At 50.7% G+C, this 21,179-nt stretch overlaps 1 protein-coding gene across 1 annotated transcript in view; it reads right to left on the reverse strand.

Annotated features, from left to right (window-relative positions):
• Positions 1 to 21,179, reverse strand: part of COL27A1 (collagen type XXVII alpha 1 chain) — a 160,989-nt gene that overhangs the window by 116,046 nt on the left and 23,764 nt on the right. Inside the window, exons 4-7 of the mRNA XM_025360383.1 lie at positions 19,428 to 19,481; positions 14,720 to 14,773; positions 3,093 to 3,146; positions 1,539 to 1,592 (exon numbers count right to left, since the gene is read on the reverse strand). Of these exons, the coding sequence (XP_025216168.1) occupies positions 1,539 to 1,592; positions 3,093 to 3,146; positions 14,720 to 14,773; positions 19,428 to 19,481 (216 nt within the window). The remainder of the gene's footprint in view (positions 1 to 1,538; positions 1,593 to 3,092; positions 3,147 to 14,719; positions 14,774 to 19,427; positions 19,482 to 21,179) is intronic.

The following is a 21,179-nucleotide window of genomic DNA, read 5'->3' on the forward strand; positions in this document are numbered from 1 at the left end:
TGCAGAACAAGACCACCAGAGACTGCTTTATGAGCTGGGACCGGAAAGAGCCTTTTCCACTCACACCTCATCCATCAGAAAGCGCTAGAGCCCAGAGGGGAAGGAAGTGGGGAGTGCGAGTCCCTCTGTGTTCTCTGAGCCAGAAAAGACCATATTTCCCAGCTCACAAACAGCCACTGCTTCCAGGGTAGGCCTCTCAGGTTGGAGGTATGGCCTGCTCTGGCCATGGGGAAGAGAATGAGGGAACAAGATCCTGCAAGGCCCCCTGTGTCATGGGGCTCTCAAGGCAAGAACTGGGTGGAGCTGGGAGACACCCCAGCTGTCCAGATGAGAGCCAGATGGCCTAGAGAGAGTTCAGCTGTGGCCACAGCCGGGAGCCAGGGCAGAAGCTTAAGAAACAGTGGTAGGCCGATGCATTCACCAGATAATCCATCAGCAGTTGGGGATTTTCTTGGAAAAAGCAATTGATCCTTAACCTGCATTGCCTTCCCCCCATTTCCTGAATACCTGCTATGCACAGGCTTCATGCTAGGTTCAGTAGGAAGAGCAACAAACCAGATTTGCACACCCTGGTTGGTGAGGCACACCTGGTAGCTCAAAATAACTAAGCCAAGACAGCTTAAGTGTCCTTGAGCAGAGAGGATCCTCCTGGCCTGAAGCTGAGTGCTCCAGGAGGACTCCCAAGAGTAGGCACAACTAGAGTAGAGTCTTGAAGGAAGGGAGACACAGGCTGGAGGAGTCACAGAAATCCAGGGGGACTGTAAGCTACAGACCCACTACCTAGGAAATGCCAGTCTTTTCCCCACACAGGTGTTTGGACAGGTAACTCCCCAGCATGGCTGAAATGGGGATGGGATGCGGGTGACATAACAACAGCCAGGAAGGTACAGAGAACCCACTGCCTCTCCACATCATTCCCCTTCCCCTGCAGGGCATCAGCGACGGCCACATAGTAGACTCTGAGAGCTCATTGACTTGCCCAAGGTCACCCAACCAGGAAACGGCAGAAGGGGGAATAGAACCCAGGTCCAACTGACCACAGGGTCCACTCCCTCAACTTCTCTGCTCCAGGCCTTGCTCCTGGTCACACAGCCCCAGACTGTAGCAGGGTCAGAGATGGGGATCATTGTCTCCATCTCATGTAGGAGAAGGCTGAGGGGCAGAGACAGGACTTGCAGGCCCAAGGCAACTCAGCCAGTGGGCGGTGGAGCCAGGGCCAGCACAGGGTACTCCATCACCACAAGCTTTCTTGAAGGTGGCCTCCCTGGGAGCAGCTTGGCCCCCAAAAGGAAGTACAGCAAACCAAGGATACTTCTTATGCTACCTCATTAACCACGGTGGGAGGCACCTACTGCAAGCCAAGGGATTCCCTGCCCCCAACAGGCACAGCCCTTGGAAAGCTCTCTCCCATGTGCCCTGTGCCCAGGGGAGCTGGGCTGGGGCTGGGGAAAGGCAGGTGGGCCCACAGCTCTCCTGCCTGAAACCTGGCTTGCTAGGAGGCCCACTGCACAAGGCAAAGCGTCAAAACCAAACAGTACCTTTCGTCCCGGAGGTCCTGGATTCCCGGACAGCCCAGGCAAGCCCATGTCACCCTGCAAGACACAGACAAGGCGGGTGAGGCAGGAAAACGGGAGCAGAGACACGCTGCTACACTACAAAACTGGAATTGTAACTTCCAATGGCTGGTTATTTCCAAATGAGATTCATGGAGTACTAGAGGCCTCAGAGGAGACTCGGGTGCTGCCCAGCAAGAAGAGTGGGTGGTGTACCCCGCCCTCTCCCACTCAACTCAGCCGCTCCGTCTGATCTATTTTATATACTGGGCTTCAGCAGAAGACACCACTTGAAGAACGGGTTCCGATACTAAAACCATGTTTGAAAACTGTTCCAGAGGACATGTGCCTTATCAGTCCCATATCAATCAGTCATCTCTCCCTGCAGTCCTGAGACACCTTCCCATTGCTGGGCATGCCGCTGGCCAAGCAGGGGGACATTTCTGCCACCACCCCAAGACCTGAGAACAGGCCACGCAGGAGCAGGAGAGAAGCCTGGGCTCCCGGGTGCCGATCTCATTTTGCCACTTACCAGCTGCATGACCTCCAGCAAGCCACCCCTGCCTGGGCCTCCGTTTTCTCATCTGTAAGCTGGGCCCATCTGCCCTGGCTCATGGGGTTCTGATGGGGGTCAAGTGGTGGTATATGGGAACACTCTCCTGGGACCCTGGGTCACCCAGTGAATACGTGCTAAGGGCAAACACCTAGCAGTGAGGATGTGAAGCAATAAGCCACCCGTGTCTTGGGGAAATCAAAGAAAGCAGCCAATTCTAGGTGCCTTTAAGCACAGGAGGCTAGGCTGAGAAGCAGTGTTCAATCCATTGGGATGGCTCTAGGGCTGTGTCCAGAAGGAAGCCAGGCAGACCTGGGCATTGCTTCCAGGGTGTCTGTGCCTGGAAGACTGACACATTGGACAATCTCATGTGGAGTTCTGGGCTCCCCTCTTCCCATCTGTCCCGCACCCTCTCCAAGTCCCTTGCTCAGTTTATGGGGTGGATGCTTCAGAGACGGATGAAAGCCTTTAGCCAAAGTGTTTTACCTTCTGCAGGCAAACCTGCTTTCGTAGCCCTTCAGAGGTAGGGAGCCCTGAATCTCCAGCCTCCTAGAAATCCACACACCCGTCTGCTGGAGTTAACCTCAGGAAAGACTTTGAGTGTCTATGGGAAGCTTCCTGGCCACGTGCTACCAAGAAACTTCTGGATGCCCACGGTCACCTAGCAGGCCCTGCAGAAAGCCATGCAGGACATTAGGCAAAAGGACATTCACCAAGAGCGTGTCCATAGGAGAAACCTTTTGTCAGTTGTGTTGGCTGCACTTTGGAACGAAGGTGGCTGGGAATAACCTTGGGTGGGTTTGGTGTTGAGAAAGGCTAAAGGGCTTCAAGGAAAAAACCACACCACACCCTGACCGTTCTAGATGTTCCCACCTCACTGCCTCTGCCATGCATGGCCTCCGCCAGGACGACTAGCCGCAGAGTGTGGTGATTTCACTATTGTCCACTCCCCTCTTCCCTGAGAACTGGGGTCCCTGGAAACCTACCTTTGCCCCATCGTGGGCCTTTCCTGGTGAGAGCCCTGGGTCCCCTTTCTGTCCCTGAAACAAAAACAATTCCACTTTGGCCACCAAGTCATCTAGAGAGGATGTCTGTCTCCCCACAAACTCTGCTCAAAGCCCTGCTCCCTTGCTTAAATGCCTTCCCATCCATCCTCCCACTCACACACCTCCAGAGGGTCTTCTCCAATTCCACTACTCCCCTGCTCTAACACCTTCCATAGCTCCCCCTGACTGCAGGGTGACAAGGTCCAAATTCCTCCTTCTGCTATCCCAAGTCTTCTGTAATCCAACCCGTCCCAGGCACCCTATCTAGACTCTGCTCTCCTTTCAGCAGCCAGACCCACAGAGAGGGTCCCTCTGCTCTATCCTCAAACCACAGCCCACTCCCCAGCCATGTCCCACACTGTCCTGCCACCAGGCTGTTGCTCAGTCACCTGCACCTAGAAACCCTTTCTCCAACCATCATTAGCCAAACCACAAACATTCTTCAGTTCACAGCTGGAATGTGTCCTCCACATCCTACTTATAGAGCTCTGTGCCCATCCTCCAGGTGACCAGTCTCTCTTTGCCTGTGCACATGGCCAGGACTGTCTCCTGGCTTGCTCCCCTGGGGCTCTCAGGGGTTTCTGAGAGACATGTCCAAGAGGCATGTCAATACTTTTTGATTTTCCAGAATGTTGATATCCATCTCATTGGTTTCTACATGAGGTTCAATGCACGAACAGCCACTTACACATGTGTACGGCCCTTCGCAGTTGACAGTATCCCTCACCTCACTAGATTCCTACAGTCTAGTGAGGCAAGGGAAGCATTATTCCTCCCATAATATATTTGGGAAAACTAAGGCCAGGGGAAGGAAAGGGACTGTCTAGGGCCTCAAGATGAGGCATTGGCAGAGCTGAGATTATAACCCTGATTGGTGACTCCCAGACCTGCGTTCCGGATGCCCTGGCTCCGGCTGGGTTAGAATAGGCAGTAACTTGACGAGAAACTGACAAGCAGTGAGTCCCCAGTCAGAGGCAAGCACTCTTTGTTCCTAGCGTAGGGACAGTTCCTGTCGCACAGATCCTGGCTCCGGAGAGCATGGGGCTCAGGAAAAGGGCCCACAGATTCACCAGCCGCGTCTCTCACGGGGTGCTCCTGGCTGCGGCTCCTCTCCTTTGGCCAAACCTGATCAGATGACTCAGGAAACAGCCCTGTGGAAAGTTGGTCCACCCTGTGTCACCTTCTAAGAGGTCCTAATCTTTGTCCCCATTCCTATCCCACCTTGAGCCCTCTCCCCTCCCTGCCTCAGCTGGGCCCAGAGTCAGAAGTCCTGGACCTGCCAGACTCACAGTGGGACCTCAGGCAAGTCACTGCACCTTCCCGAGCCTCAGCTCCCTCACCTTTAAAATGGGGACCACACACGCACACCCGCACACACACACACACACGCGCGCACACACACACATGCACGCGCGCACCCAAACACACAAACACACGCCAGCTTCCCAGGTTTCCAGGCAAGGAGCCAGTGGGATAATGACCGTGACACATGGGAGGGGTGGTTTGGGCAACTTTAATTAATCCCCACTTGGTTCTTTTCTTCGTTAGAACTCAGATGTTCCAAATCCTGACTCGGTCACCCTCCACCAGATATCACTGCATTCTGAACTAGAAAGTGCCTCTAGGAGGGAAAGGAGTGAGCTTTTGCTGCTCACCTACTATGCACAGACACTGAGCTAGCCCCACTCTGTGCACCAACTCCTTTAGTCCTCATAGCACCCATTTGTTCCAAGGAAGGACAAAGGCGGGTTCAGAGAAGCCAAATCCCAGCCTGGGCTGGCGTTCCCTGGCAGGGAAGAGACAAAGGCTGAGTCCGTCCCCAGGCTAGGTCTGATTTCAAAGCCCCATTTGCAAATGGGAGACCTGGGTGCTTCTCCCACACTCCCCCTCCCCCCAGCTACCCAAGGCTAAAAGTCCCCAGAACCCCAACTCTGTCCACCTGGGCCCCTCTAGGTCGTATCTTCTGCAGAACCTCACCTCTGGGATTCACCTTGCACTGCAGCTGCTCCTCCTGGATCCCCTCCCACCCTGGGCTGTTCAGAAGCCCAGCTCAATGCCTTTTATGTCCATGGTACAAGGCCAGGCCTAGGGCTACCGAGGATTCCAATGGCCAAAAAAGGACAGCAGCTCTTTCTCAGCCAGCCTGTGCCCACCTCGATCTGCAGCTGATAGAGGAGCTGGGCTTAACCAGCTTTCAGGACTGGGCCTTCATGTATCCTATTCTGTTATCTTATAAAAAAAGGAAACTGAGATCCAAAATGATGACTTGTTCCCTTGCCCAAGGTCCTTTCCCAGGGCATTTTAGTTATTGATGGATTTCTCTCTGCATTCTCAGCAGCCAGCACAGTGCTTGAGATGCAATGCCTGCCTGAGTATGATACCTCCAAGTACAGATGCTACAAGCCAAGTCTCAAGATGAACAGAAGGCAGGGAATGCCATGGTGGGGAACAGACACACTCGTGACCATGAGGGGCAAATCAGGGAAACCGGTGATGATGATAAACATTAATATTTACTGAGTGCTCTTCTAAGCCCTGGACACATATTAACTCATTTAATCCTCCAAATCCATAAGGCGGCAACGATTACTATCCCCCTTTTACAGAAGAGAAAGCTAAGGCACAGCAGGAATAAGTCACCTGTCCAAGGTCATACAATTTGAAAGTGAGATTTAGTCATTCTATTACAAAGATACATGCATGTGTATATTCATTGCAGCACTATTCACAATAGCAAAGACATGGAATCAACCTAAATGCCCATCAACAATAGAGACTGGATAAAGAAAATATGGTACATATACATCATGGAATACTATGCAGCCATAAAAAGGAATGAAATCATGTCATTTGCTGGGACATGGATGAAGAAGCCATTATCCTAAGCAAACTAATGCAGGAACAGAAAACCAAATACTGTCTGCTCTCACTCATAAGTGGGAGCTGAACAATGAGAACACATGGACGCATTGGGAAGGAACAACATACACTAGGGCTTGTCGGCGGCAGGGGAGTAGGGGTAGGGAGAGCATTAGGAAAAATAGCTAATGCATGCTGTGCTTAATACCTAGGTGATGGGTTGATAGGTACAGCAAACCACCATGACACATGTTTCCCTATATAACAAACCCACACATCCTGCACATGTGGCCCAAAACTTAAAATAAAAATTAAAAAAAAAAAAAAAAAAAGAAAGTGGGATTTAGGTTCTTGCAGTCTGGTTCCAGAGCCTGAACTCTTTACATTTTGATATACTGCAGATGAAAAACTACAATCCAGTGGTAAGGGGAGGATAGGAAGAAACTGGAGAGAACTTCACCTAAACAGAGGTAAATCCTTAAAGGGAGTTACAGGTTTTGTAAGTTGAGGCTGGAAAAAGACCAGGAGGAACCAGATGAAGTGGCAGCTCAAGGGATGCTCAAGGTACCTCTAGATGGGTGAAGGTATGACTTCTGGGATAGAGCACACTATATGTCTTCCCAGCCAGGCTCCTGCAAATCTTCCAATAAGAAATAAAAGTTATATACAAAGTCCAACTAACCATTTACACCTTCACAGGAACAAGAATCTTGTTGTCAGACCAGCTCTCCAGCCAATGAGCTTGTGTGACCGTGACAGAGCCTGTGTGACCTTGAGCAAGCCACTTTCCCTCTCTGTATGTGAAATGGCAGACTCTGCCTGGATTAGTTAACAGAGCCAGGTGGTACTAGAAGACAGATGGGAGCCTTAAGTGCCAAGAACATAGCAGGAATGGGAACTACAGTGAACACCTTTCCTGCAGGTTGGGTTGGGAAACAGAACAGAAGGCTCGGGTGGCTGAGGCCCAGAGATGGGGTGAGACAAGGGAGAAATAAATCACAAAACATTTGGAAATTCTGGCTAGGCATGGTGGCTCATGCCTGTAATCCCAACACTTTAAGAGGCCAAGGAAGGAGGATCACTTGAGCCCAGGAGTTCTAGACCAGCCTGGGCAACAAAGTGAGACCATGTATCTACAAAAGCAAAAAATTTAGCTGGGTGTGGTGGTGCACACCTTAGTCCCAGCTACTTGGGAGGCTGGGTGGGAGGACTGCTGGAGTCCGGGAGGTTGAGGCTGCAGTGAGCTCTGATAGCACCACTGCACTCCAGCCTGGAGGACAGAGCAAGACCCTGTCTCAAACAAACAAATAAATTAATGAATATTGAGAAATTCCAGGCTGGAAGCCTCCTATATAAGCCATCCTTGGTCTCAGTATCCAGCACAGGGCCTGGCTCAGAGAAGTCATCATAAAATGTTTCACAAATGAGCAAATGAGTGAACAGAGTCTCAAGAGACAATGGTAGGGATAGGAATGGGTCAAATCTGGCTCCAGCCCCAGAACTTTCTCTGAATTTTCACCAGGCCTCCCACTGTCACTACGACTATTTTCATGGGTCTAGAAGTTCTGGACAATGCAATAAGGCAGGAAAAATAAATAAGAACTACTGATCTTTGAGGAAAATGAGACAACAATATGTTCTTTTCTGCAAATAATATGAATACCTATCTATAAAATCCAGGAGAACCAACTGAAATACTAATAGAATTAATAAGGTGATTTAGTAAGGGGATGGTTATAAATTAAATACAAAAATAAAAAAATACAAAAATTAATAGTTATTTTCACTAGATGAGAGCTATCTAGAAAATACAATGGGGAGAATATTCCATTCATGACAGCAGAAACTAAGTATAAACCTAATAAGAAATGTACAGGGCTTATGTAATAAAAACCATTAAAGTTTACTAAGAGACATTGTAGAACTTCAACCAAATAGGAAGACATGCCATATTTTTAGATAGAAAAATGTAATATTTTAAAGATGTTAATTCTTCCCAAATTAATATATGTATTTAATTACAATTCCAGTAAAAAGCCCAAGCGTTTTTTCAAGGAAATTGTTAAGATAGGCATAAGGTTCATCTGACAGAATAAATAGCCAGAAATGTTTTAAATAAAGAGAAGAAGGATACATAGTACAAAGATAGTAAATGTCATATAATTGGCATTTTACTAGCATAAAAATAAATAAACAATGAAACATAATACAATGGCTTGTATTAGATCCTTGTCTATTATAGAGTAACCAGTGGAGGAAAGATGTTTAACAAGTGGTTAACTATTGGAGGAAAAATAATGCTGGAACCCAACTTCATTTCCACCACCCCCATTAAGATGAATTCCAGATGGTTTAAATTTTTTAAGAGTACAAGAGATATTATGAAATGACAAGGAATATAATTGAATACCTATCTGATCTTAAAATAGGAAAAACATTTCTAGGTATAAAAGCAAAATAAAGAACCACAGATTTTACAGATCAATAGAGCCCTCCTGAGATTATCTGACATATTTTTTAAAAGGATAACATTTCTATTCGTGAAAATCATCATGAATACTCTTAAGAAGCAAACAACAAACTAGAAAATATTTGTAAGGTGGACAAAGCCTTAATAACCTCAAAACAATGCTTACAAACCAATAACAAATGGCAACATCCCAACCTCCCAAAATAAACCAACTCGTAAGTGGTGAAGTATAAATGGAAAAGAGATTTAAGAAAAACATACATCTCATAGATGATCAATGAAGTGAAAATGATAATAAATTATCTTCTTTTAAAAATATCTTCCTTTAATGCTAGCAGGAGCATAAATCAGTTTAACCTTTCTAGAAGGCAATTTGCTAATAAAATAACAGCTAAACACTCATATGTCTCTCATGTGCAAGGCATATGATAAATCATTTGCATATATGTGTGTATTGCATGTGTATGTATATACAAATATATCTTGGTATATGTCTCGATATGTGTCCACATATACATATATAAATACACATACATGCGTGCACATACACACACACATAGTGAGGTATGAACTATGATCTTCCTTGTTTTACAGAAGTGGAACCCGAGGCCCTCCGAGTTTTAAGTAACTTGCCCAAAGTCATGCAACCAGCAAATGGTAGTGAGGTGGGAGATGAGACTTGACTCTGGAGGCAGGGCTTGGACTTGGGACCTAACTGAGGACCAGCTAAAACAGGCATGAGGTAGAATCACCTTTCCATAACACCTGCCCACTAGTGTGCCATGTTAGTTTACCATTGTTATGACAACCTGAAAGTTACTGCCCCTTTCCATGGCAATGACCTGATGACCTGGAAGTTACCACCCCTTTCCTAGAAATTTCTGCATATTCTGCCTCTTAATTTGCATACAATTAAAGGTGGGCATAAATATGACTGCAGAACTGCCTCTGAACTGTTACGGTCAGCACACTGCCTATGGGGTAGCCCTGCTCTGCCTGAGCAGTCACGGAGCTGTTCTGCCACATCAATAGAGCTGTTTTCTTCTACCATGAGCTCGCTCTTGAATTCTTTCCTGAGTGAAGCCAAGAACCCTCCCAGGCTAATCCCCAATTTGGAGCTTGTCTGCTCTGCATCAGTAGAGCCAGGATTCAAACTCGGGCACACTGACTCCTGAGACCACATTAGCAATTCTGTTTTTGATGAACTTATCCTAATGAAATAATTGGAGATATTCTAACATTTATATACAGTCATGTTAATCAAGATAATATTTGTATATTAATTCAAAGTGGAACTGATTTTTTTTACAAATGGAGTAAATTATATAAAGCTGGGATATTAGTGTTGATAGAATGCCATGAAGCCATTAAATCATATGTGATGGATGCCAAGTGGCTAACACAGGAGAATGTTCACAATAATTGTTAAGTGAGGAAGGCCAGATACCCAGCCACAACAAAGTGGATCCATACTCACATATATGACACACACAGGGAAGACCAGAGAGCTGTGGAGTTAGGGCTAGATTGTCACCTTGAGGTCAGACAGCCGAGGGTTTGAATGCTTGCTCTGCCACTTACCAGAAATGTGACTCTGGGCAAGATACTTGGCCGCCTTGGACCTATTTCCTCATCTGTAAAATGGGGGTAATAATACCTGCTCTGCAAAGTATATAAAGCTCTTGGCCAGGGCCTGGCCCAAAGGTTGCTCAAAATGCTCTCAGAGCTTATTACTGGGCAGGACCACTACAGGTAGCTCACTTTCTTCTTGATATCTTCTGAACTTCTCCACATTTTCCTTGGGTGGCTGAGGCCCAGAGAGGGGATGAGACAAATGAGCACTAAATCACAAAGGATTATAATAGTCTGGGCTGGAAGCCCCCTGTATATTCCATGTCTGATCTCAAGTGCCCAGCACAGGGCCTGGTCCAAAGGAAGGAACATTAGAGGAAGAGGAAAGGTAAAGTTCACATCAGCTCTGCCAGCAGCCACCTGGGCCATGGAGCCTGCCCTCTGCTGACCACTTCTCTTTCCCAGTGTCCAAGGGCCATAGTCATCCTGGCTAGTTCACTGCAGACCAAGTGGACCAGACCAGAGACAAGGTGGCTAGCTGCCCAAGAGTGGGACCAGGAGCCTCATGGCCCAGTGCAGGGAGTACTGGTGGGGAGCACTAGCTTCCCTCTCCAGAAGGAGTCCCTAGAGCTCCTCATTTGCACCAAGGACCTGCATCCCGCCTGACTCCACCATGGTCCAGCATCAGCACCCTGCCCCAGGGCAGCTCCAACCCTCCTACTGGCCACCTGCCAAGCTCTGCTTCTCAAATGGCCTAAATGACATTTGCAAACCTCATCCGGTCATGTCAATTCTGCTGAAATCCTTTTCAGGTCTTCCAGCTGCTCTTTGGATAAAGTCCAAAAATCATACCACCAACTGCCAGGCCTGTTGCCCTCGCCAGCCTCCTCCAGCCCCTTTGCCTAGTTGTCCACTATACTTCAGACCTTGGTTCAACCTTCCTGCCCTCTGAGAAGGTGTCCCTCACCTCCTGGACAGGATCAATCCGCATATCGTGGGGTCTCTGAGCACCCCGGGCCTCTCATGTGGAGCCCTAGAGACCTAATCATGGTATAAGTCTGCACTTGTCAATATGGTTGGCTTGTTTTTCTTTCTCGCTCATCTCTACACTCCCCAAGGGCAGGGACCATGCCTGCCTGTGTCCCTGATAGCCCCAGTGCCTCACACATGCCGACAGCTGCCCCTTCTGCAGCACCTGCCACGGGTCAGCACCGCTCTAAGCGGAAACACATCCTCTCAGGGTCCTAGCTTCTCTGCCTCATTCTCAAAGTCCTGGATCCAACTCTGTGCTGGAGCTGACGAGCTCCCTTTGCTGCTGGATTGGAACATGGGATATGTGGGTAGATAGTAGATGGGCAGAGCCTTGGGCTCTGGAGGAGGAAGATGGGATGTAGCCTGGCTCTGGCCTGTACCAGCTGTGACACCCTGACAAAGCTCCTTCTCGCAGGCAAACCCAAGGATCTGAAATACAGTCCCCCCACTGCCCCGCCATGATCCAGGCAAGGTCCCTTGGCCCTCTGAACTTTCACTCTTCTGCCCCTCAGGAGGGATGAGGTCCCTCACCTCAGGTTTCTCTCTTTCTTGGTCTTCCTCAAACCACCCATCTCTCCCACCCTTCAGTGTAGCAGAGGGATCATCTTCCCACTAGGCCATAAGCACCTGAAGGCGGAGATGCACTGAAGGGATGACTGCATGGGGCTAATCCAGTTCTGTGCCCCCAGGGCAAGCCCTGCCGGGTGTGACTGATTTATCTGTCAACAGCCCATAGTGGGTGCTCAATACACGTTTGTTGACTGAAGGAGGATGAATGGATGGGTGGCCCCAGACACCATGCACTGAGGTTCCACAGTGCTCTGAGCAGGGCCAGCAGGAGGAGCTGATGGAGTGTCTGCTACCACAGGAGCAGGGAGTGAGTCTGGCGTGGGGAGGAGACAGGCTCCACTGGTCCCAGAGCGGGCTAGGCAGGGGCAAGCCTGGCCATTCAAAACAGCTGCTGATGCTCAGCATCAGGGGCCAGCACAGGCCTAGGGGGAAGCCAGCCCTACAGTCCCACCAGGTCACCTCCCATCCCAAAGGGGATCTGCTGAACAGTGAGGACCCTAGGACCCTCTTCCCAGGGTCCCACCCATTCATGCAGACACACAGCTTTCTCAGCCAATCTCAGCCAAGTCATTACTCCCATCCAGGGAGGGCCTCTGCTTTAACCTTTTCCTGCCCATGCCACAGATCAGCCTAGGGCCCTGGACCAGTTACCTGGGCCTCCCACCTAACCAGCCTCCCTGGAGGCCCCCTCTGTTCACCCTTGGTGTCAGGGCCAAGTGTCCAGGCAAAGGACAAGATGTTTCCCCCTGGCATTTTATGCAAGTCCCAATGAGAGAAGCAGCCTCTGATTCCAGTGTATTTTATAGAACCTACACCCTTGTCTGCTATACACAGATGTAAATGGGAGTCCTGTCCGTGAGGCCCTGAGTCCGTGGTTCCCAGTCCCATGTGGCGGCAGGAGAACTCACTTGCTAGGGAGAAGCCTCAGTGGCCACACTCAGAGATGTGTCTCAGAATGAGAGGAGAAACAGCTGGCAGGCCCTCCTCCTACCACGGCACATCTGTTAGCAAGATTGGGGTGGGCTACCATGGTGCTGGCACTGAGGTCCCACAGTGCTCTGAGCAGGGCCAGCAGGAGGAGCTGATGGAGCATCTGCTACCACAGGAGCAGGGAGTGAGTCTGGGGGTGGGAGGAGACAGGCTCCACTGGTCCCAGAGCAGGCTAGGAAGGGGCAAGCCTGGCCATTCAAAACAGCTGCGGATGCTCGGCATCTTGATGTACCCATGGCCTCTGCAAAGCAGAAGTCTCCAAATGAGTTCCTGCCTCTCTGCCTGACCCGTGGGAGCAGCTTCCGCTGCCATTTCCTAGACAATGTCTTCATCGACCCGTGCCTCAGTTTCCCCATCTGTAAATGGGTACGGTATCTCCACCCATCTCTTTAGGTCTTTGTGGGGATCAAATGAGACCAGCCACATCAAATGCATGCACAGTGCCTGGCACACAGGAAGGGTTCAGTATGTGGCTGGTACTATAACCAGTGTTCGCCCTGTGAAAGCCCAGAGCACCTCCAGGCAGCTGCTAAGCACTGGACACCTGAGGCCTCCACTGCCTGCCTTCCAAAAAGGAACCCAGCCCAGCCCTGGACTTAGAGTCACAGATCTAGAGGGGCTGAGGTCAGTGCTCCTGCACTCTGCTCTGTCCCAAGACTCTGGCACCACAGATCCATACGCCCAGGACTACCACGGGAGACCTCTGTCCAAAGCTCCCAGGCAAGCTGATGGGCCAGAAGGAGTCCTACTCCGTGACTCAGGAGAGCTGGGCTTTAGCGGCTGCTCAGCAGCTCACTGTGCGTGGCCTGGAGCCAATCAGTTAAGGGCTTTCCTTAAGCCATTTAACCTTTGCAGCTGGGTTATCAAAGAATGGCCCTGGACCTGGCCCAACCAAAGCCCAGGGGTGCACTTCACCTGGTTACCCCACAGATGACACAGGCTGGGTTGGGAGGCCCCTGAGCCAGAAGCCCATCTGCCCTCCACAGCTCCTTTGGCACAGGCACTGCTCTTAGCTTCAGGGACTTTAGCATCTTCCTTCCCCTCCTCCTATCTCTCCAGCCATTCTGCAAGCTTTCTTTTCCCATGACCTAAATGTTGCTGGCTTTGGCGCTCCTCTTGGTGCTCTGAGTTTCTCACTTCCAATGCAGTGCCCCAACAACCTTGCCCTCTGCCAGAGCTCCAGGAACAGACTGAAGAGCTCAGCAAGTGCTGTTCCCATATCATCAAAGCATCAGCCACTAAGGTCTCGTTAAAAGTGAACTCGAGTATTCCAAGAAGACTCCCTGGGGGAAGTGGCATTTCTGCGCCAGCCTCCCCCGGCTCTATCTCCAGCTCAGAGCAATCCTGAGTTCCATAATATCTGTCCATAAATGATCACTTGACCGGGCTACATGTTTCCACATGCAACATCATCTGAGCCCCCTCCTGGGACCCAGTTCAGTCCCCAAGGCTAGTATCAGGGAGGTAAAAACGGTCTAGTGTTTGTAACTGTCTCTCACCTTGCACTCACCACCATCCTTTCCACTCTACCTCCTCCCACACCCCTGAGTTGGCCCAGACTAGCCTCCTTTCTCCCCTGTATCACCCCTGGTCTCCCGGCCTTGGCTCTGGTTCCCCACCCCCGCTTCATCTTCCTCATGGCATCTAGTAAGCTTTCTAAAACGTGATCTTTCCACATCCCTCCCCAGGATGCATCTTACAACATGGTAAGCCTTATGTTCTCAGTCTGACATTCAAGGCCAGCCTTCCCTATTTAGCAAGAAATCACCCCTCTGCCCACTGCCCTGAAGGCTCTGGGTTCCAACTGCACGACTCCCCCAAGTCTCTCCCAGCCAGAAGCACTGTGTCACCAGACCAGGTACAGGGCCCAGCCCTGGAAAGGGGTCCAGAGGGTGATCCTGGCTTGGGTGGGAATTCCCCTCAGTGCCCCTGAAGCCCTCCCACCAGGTGCCCCTGGGAAGCACTTCAAACATGGCTCCAACCCCAGCACCCACCAGGCGCCCCTGGGAAGCACCGCAAATATGGCTCCAACCCCAGCACCCACTCCATGGCCACATCTCCAGCAAATACTCACTTTGGCTCCAGGAGGGCCGGGGAGACCTGGATTTCCATAAGGCCCAGGAGGACCCTGAAAGAGAAAAGAAACAAAAACAAATAAGGTGACAAAAAACAGGGGCCATCTCACCTCTGACTGCAATGCCTGGCACCTTCCCTACACCCACTGGTTTATTATCTTCTCCCCAAACCAAGCCCTAGCAACACTGTCGTGGCCACTCAGCCTACTTTTGGGAGCACCCCCTCCGTGCCTGGCCCCGTGGGAAGCACATCCCATGTGCCATCTCATTTGATCCTATTAACCGGGAAGGTAGGTCATATTGTTATTACTATTTTGAAGACAAGGATGCTGATGTTCACAGAGGTTTGTAACTGTCTCAGATCACCCAGCTGCTAAGAGGCAGAGCTGGACCTGGATATCAGAGTACAAGTCCTTCACCCCTAAATTTTACCTCCTCTCCACACTCTCTCAGCCTGGCCCCGTCAGCCCTTCCCAGCTTCTTCAGGCTCAAACCACTCTTAGCTATGCACTTCCCTCCCATGTATCTGGTACTTTCTCTCCTCATTGCCTTTGCCCATGATGTTCTCTCATCTGGCAGCATCTTTTCTCATCCATCTCCTCTGCTTGAAACCTGACCCATCCTTCATGCCTGGCTCAAAGTGCCATCTCCTCCAGGGAACCCTCTGGGGCTCCTCCAGCTTCAAGTGGGCTTTTATTTTTTAGAGGCAGGGTCTTGCTTTGTGGCTTAGGCTAGAGTGTAGTTGTATGATCATAGCTAACTGCAGGCTCAAACTCCTGGGCTCAAGAGATCCTCCCGCCTTAGCCTCCTGAGTAGTTGGGACTCCCAGCATGGGCCACATACTTGGTTAATTTTTAATTTTTTTTTTGTAGAGATGGAGTCTTGCTACATTGCCCAGGCTGGTCTCGAACTCCTGGCCTGAAGCAATCCTCCTGCCTTGGCCTCTTGAAGTGCTGGGATTACAGGCATGAGCCATGGCAGCTGGTCCGAGCTGGACTTCTGTATGAGTCTTTCGAGTTGAGAGCTCAAGAAGGATGCATTTGACCTCTTGTGAACAAAGGTGCACCTCTCCCATGGCTACAACGTGTGATCAGACCCTTAAACCCCTGCAAGTTCCAAGCTTTCAAGGTCTTCCAGAGACCACAGAGCACCTGGGAACACTGGACCCAGGGAGTCCAGGAGGCTTGGTCAAGGTCATACAGCAGAGTTGTGGCCAAGTGAGATCAGGGTCCAGGGCCTGGTGGTTTCAAGTCCAGAGTTTATTCATGGTGCTGGATTTTCCCAGTCCATATCCAAGTTCCTCTGTAACAGCTGGGTCCTGTTACGTCCACTTTCTCCAGCAAGAGCCCTGGCCTAGAGTCTTCCAGCCCAGTAATATAAATAGAGCCCTAAGAGTCGGGTAATACTTGAGGGTTTTTGTCTAGCAGGAATAATCTGGGGCATAGGAGGTGAGGAGAAGCACCCCAAAGGGTCCAGTGGTCCTCCCCGTCCAGTCAGCCTCTAGGCACACTGCCCTCGTCCCTGCCCCTCTTGATTCATCGGGCTAACTGTGTGTGAACTGCTTTCTTCTTCCCTCTCTGAGGCCAGCTTCCCAGCTGCAGCCTGTCACATTCCAACCAAGGCACCTCCCTCTTCCTCTCTTCCTTGATGCCTGAACTGGGACCCTCCCCTTCTCCGAATGCACCGGGAAGGAACAGTGTCCAGAGCACACTGAGCCTGGGGAGTTTCTCAGTGCCACTTGTGACCCTCCTTCCAAAATAATCAGCCCTCCTGCCCTCCCCTGCAGTCCACCAAACACTGTCTCCTGGCACGCGACAGAACCTGGAAGCATCGAGACTGGGTCCCAGTTCTGAGCCCCGCTTCGCAATCCCCAGCCTCGGTCTCGCCCTCTGTTCTGTAAATGACTGGGACCCAGCAGTCTCTAAGGAATCTGGAACACCCCCCGATGTTCACCCCAGCCCAGGCTCGTGGGGTCTAACCAGGTCTAACCACAAGCTCAGTGGGAACTGGACAGAGTTTGGGAGGGGGTGTTGAAGGAGGGGTTTGTGACACCCAGTTCCACCAGAGCCAGGCGTGGGCTGCACAAGGTCAGGGGTGGCTGCCTCTCCCCAGTCATGCCCCCAGCTGCCCCATAGATGGTGGGCCAGAGCACTCAGCTCCCCCATCTGCAGCTTCTGAAGGTGGGGGCTTCCTGTTTCCCTGCCCCCCCACCGTCCCCACCCCTCTCCAGCCTTGCAGAGAAACGAGGCACATAGTTGACTGAAAGCCAAGCAGACTGATTCTATAAATGCTGCAGCCTAGAAAGCCAGGTGGGGGAGGCTCTGGGATTCCCCGACATCCCTCCATGGGCTGGGGGAATATGTGGAGGTAGGAAGGGGCAAGACACAGAGTTTTGGGCAACCTCAGGTAAGAATGCCCCTCCTTAAGCCCCTCCAGAGTCCCCATCTGTGCAGAGAGGAGCTGGGATTGTTTAATCCAGCATTCTATTATCTTTGGAATTTTATAATACATGGAATTTCCAGTCTAGAAACAGGATGATGGTACGGTGGCGGGCGGCGGGGCTGGGGTGGCTTGCAGGGAAAGAGCCTAGAAGCGTGGCAGGAAAGTCATTCACCCAGAGCTAGGTGGAAACTTAGAAACGCCTTACCATGACCCCAGGCTTTACAGATGGGGAAACTGAGGCTAGGAGGAGGGAAGGGACTTGCCTAAGATTCCACAACTTCTTGGTGGAAATATTCTTGACTCTTAGATTAAAACTCTTCACCAATCATTTGCCCAGCACCTGCTGCACGCAGGGCACTCTGCTAGGCATCATGTAGGACAGAGAGGTAACCAAGGCCTATCTCTGAAGGGGCTCAGGTGAGTACCCAGAAAAATAAGCACAATAGATGCTTAAGATGGTAGGCTCTGGGCCAGGTGCAGTGGCTCACACTTGTAATCCCAGCACTTTGGGAAGCTGAGGTAGGTGGATCACTTGAGGTCAGGAGTTTGAGACCAGCTTGGCCAACATGGTGAAACCCCATCTCTACTAAAAATACGAAAAATTAGCTGGGTGTGGGGGCATGTGCTTGTAATCCCAGCCACTTGCGAGGCTGAGGCAGGAGAATCACTTGAGCCTGGGAGGTGGAGGTTGCAGTGAGCCCAGATTGCTCCATTGCACTCCAGCCTGGGAGACAAAGCAAGACTCTGGCAAAAAAAAAAAAAAAAAAAAAAAGGTAGGCTCTGGAGGCAGACTACCCGGGGTTCAATCCTGGCTCTGCCATTTACTCTCTTTAACTTTATCTGAAGTAACTAAACCTTTCTGAGCCTCGGTTTCCTCGTCTGTAAAATGGGAATAGATTGAAACCTATTTCTCAGGATGGCTGGAAAGGTGGAATGAGATCCTGCACATGTGGCTCAGCAAACGGAGTTCAGTGGTCAATAAGAGCTGTGGGAAAATGGGCCACGCCATCCAGAGGGAACAGGGGAACCACTGCGGGAGTTCCAAGAAGGGAGTGGTCACCAGAAATAAAGGTGGTGTTTGCTCTTAGACATGAATGGAGGAGGAGTTTACAAAGGAGGACAGCCAGAGCAAAACCGCAGAGGCTGGGGGGCTCAGGAGGTTGGGGAAGGGAGTAGGCTACCTAGGTCAACGGCCTCATCCTGGTCCCAGGCTGCACGGTCCCATGGGCTAGCAGCCTCTGCGATATCTATGTGGTCCCCAGGGGGCATGTGCTTCATGAAGGCTCTGAAGCCAGGAAGAAATGCCGCTTCAGATGGCAGATTCCAGAGCCCTGGGCCCAGGGAGCAGAGGGCCAGGTCTGGAGGGAACTAAGGCTTGGGTAATTGCATAACCAGAACCATTCGCTGGGCTCAGAGCTAAAAATATGCCCCAGGCAGCTATCTCTGCCAGGGCCTCACCAGGCACCCAGCGTGGGAAAGGCTGATTCAGCCTGGGCACAGATGCCGGGTGCTGTTGGTCTCAGCCCTCTAAGGGAAGCAGGTAGGTCTCCCTCTAAGGGGATCTCCAAGGGTTCCAGCATATGGGTAAGAGCCTGGGTTCCAGTCCTGGTTTTGCCGTTTCCTACTCAGTTTCCTCATCTCTAAAATGAGAATGATCACACTGTCCCATGGGAGCTTGGGGTGGGCGTGAGAGGTCAAATAAGGCAGCATAAAAGAAGATGCCAGGACATCACATAGGAGCTATTTTATTTTCCCTCTGGGGCTTGGGCTAGCTCAGCGAGCCACTGCAGCCTGCCAAGCCCGGCCTCTCTCCAGCAGGAGGAACTCAACTCCTCCCTGGCACGGCCCCTCCAGGTACCTATGTCCACATCCCTACCCCAGGAGAGCCCTGCAGAAACAGGAAGAAGGATGCAAGGGCCATATATTCCCCAAGTCAGCTTTTTTCCTGGACAAACACTGAAGTCCATCAACCGAGGGGATGTGATCTTCAGGCTTCCTCACCTTCCCCACCCCAGGCTGCAAAGGGTGATATCCCCAATGGACAACCGAGACCTACAAGAGGTCATTGCTGTTCCATGCCATATCTGTCCATATAGCATGCCTGAGAGCCCTAAGTCCACTCCAAATGGATAAAGCAAAATATGGGTGCCAGAGATGGGGAGGGAAGAACCTGAGGACACACAGCAAACCTGAGACCTCGGGGGCAGTGAGACGCAGGCCAAAAGAGCCAACAAGAGTTCCAAAGGACAGCGTGAGATAACTCACCCGAGGCCCACGTGCACCAGGGATTCCAGGTAGTCCAGGCAGCCCAGGGGGACCCTAAGGAAAAAACAAGACAGACAGCATTAGACAGTGCTCACTGGCAGCAGAGAATGGGCTCAAGCAGTCATTCAACAATCCTGCCTGCAGCTGTGGGCATGGATAGTCCACGGCTCAGAGGAGGAGTCCCCTGAGGTCCCTTCCCTGAGAAACTCATGCTCTTTGGAGCTTCTGGGCTTTGGTAGCTACTATTCAGTCACTGAAGCCCTCATCATTTATCACCCAGCTAACTTAGGGTGTCACCTCCTCCAGAAAGCCTTCCCCAAGTTGGACAAAGTCCCTTCTTTTCCTCTATTTTAAAGACCACTATCTTACTTGGGGAATTATCTGCTTAGAAGCCTGTCTCTCCCATCAGATGATGGTCTCCTCAAAGGAACTAAGGGGATATGAGTCATCTTTCTATCCCCAGGGCTCAAACGTTTGATAAAATAAAACAGCCAGAAACCTCAGAGCTCAGCCAAATTCTCTGAAGAATCAGAACAGAGAAGGGACTTGGCCAAGGTCACACCAAGTGTCTCTGCCCCACAAAGAGGCAGCACAGCACACAGAGCACGGCGCGGGTTTTTGAATCAGACGCGCCTGGGTTCAGATCCCTGCCTGTCACTGACAAAATGCGCAAGTCTTTAGCCAGCTTATGCCCATACAAACGGAGGCAATAAAACACTCCCCATGGGATTCCAAGGATGACATGAGAGATGATAAATGTGTAGCACAGTGCCTGGTACGTAACCGGCACTCAAATGTGCTATCTGTTCCCATGGCCACAGCATGGTCCAGCCTTCATCACTGCTCCCCAAGAACCTGCAGCAGCCCCCTCAGTGGTCTCCCCGCCTCTACTCTCTCCTCCACTCCCTCCCTTCTGCAATCCTCCTCTACACAGCCTCATTCACCTTCCAAAAGCCCTCCCCTTCTCAACAACATTGAAGAGCTCCCCATTTCCCGCAAGTGAAAGACCTAACGCTGAAGCTCAGCATTTAAGGAACATCTGTGTATCTTCATCTCTTTTCTCTTTACACAGGAAGGGAGGCAGCCGAGCAGACTTACTAAACCATGAGCTGGTCTTTGTTCAAATCCTGTCTTTACCACTTAATAACGGCAGACTTCCTGCAGTTCCTCCCACTTATCTGAGTCTCAGATGCTCCCTGTTAAGATGAGTCCAACAACTACTGCTGCATCTACCTCGAAGGAGTAAATGAGGATTAACTAAGCGCCTGATGTGAAGAACTGTGCCTGAAGCCTTCAAAGGAAGCCAGGCTTTCGAGGATGTGTGAGGCCTGGGGAATTCATTTGTTTCAAATAACCATCAACGAGATTCCAGGTTTCCTGCCCAGAGTTAAAATCGGTGTTGAAAACCCAGTCCGGTTTGGCTGGTAATTAATCCAGATCTCACGCTGGGCAGCCTCGGCTCACAGTTCTGGCCTGTGAACACCACGTGCTTGCTCGTCCATGAATAAAAATCAGAGGAGAGATCCAGACAGGCAGATATGGGTACCAAGGTCACTGGGCAACAGCCCTGAGCAGAAAGAGGAGGGACTGTTTTGTGACCTCGGGTAAGTCCCAGCTACCTCTGAGCATCTGGGGACCTCTGGCCAAATTGTCGGCAGAGCTCAATGGCTGGGTAGAGGAGTTGTCTGGTTTTGCAGGTTCTGGACTCTGGATGCCAGTCTTACCTACTTCCCCTCTCCAGCTGTCTCTGGG

This window comes from Theropithecus gelada, chromosome 15 (genome assembly GCF_003255815.1).
Source record: "Theropithecus gelada isolate Dixy chromosome 15, Tgel_1.0, whole genome shotgun sequence".
Lineage (NCBI taxonomy): Eukaryota > Metazoa > Chordata > Mammalia > Primates > Cercopithecidae > Theropithecus > Theropithecus gelada.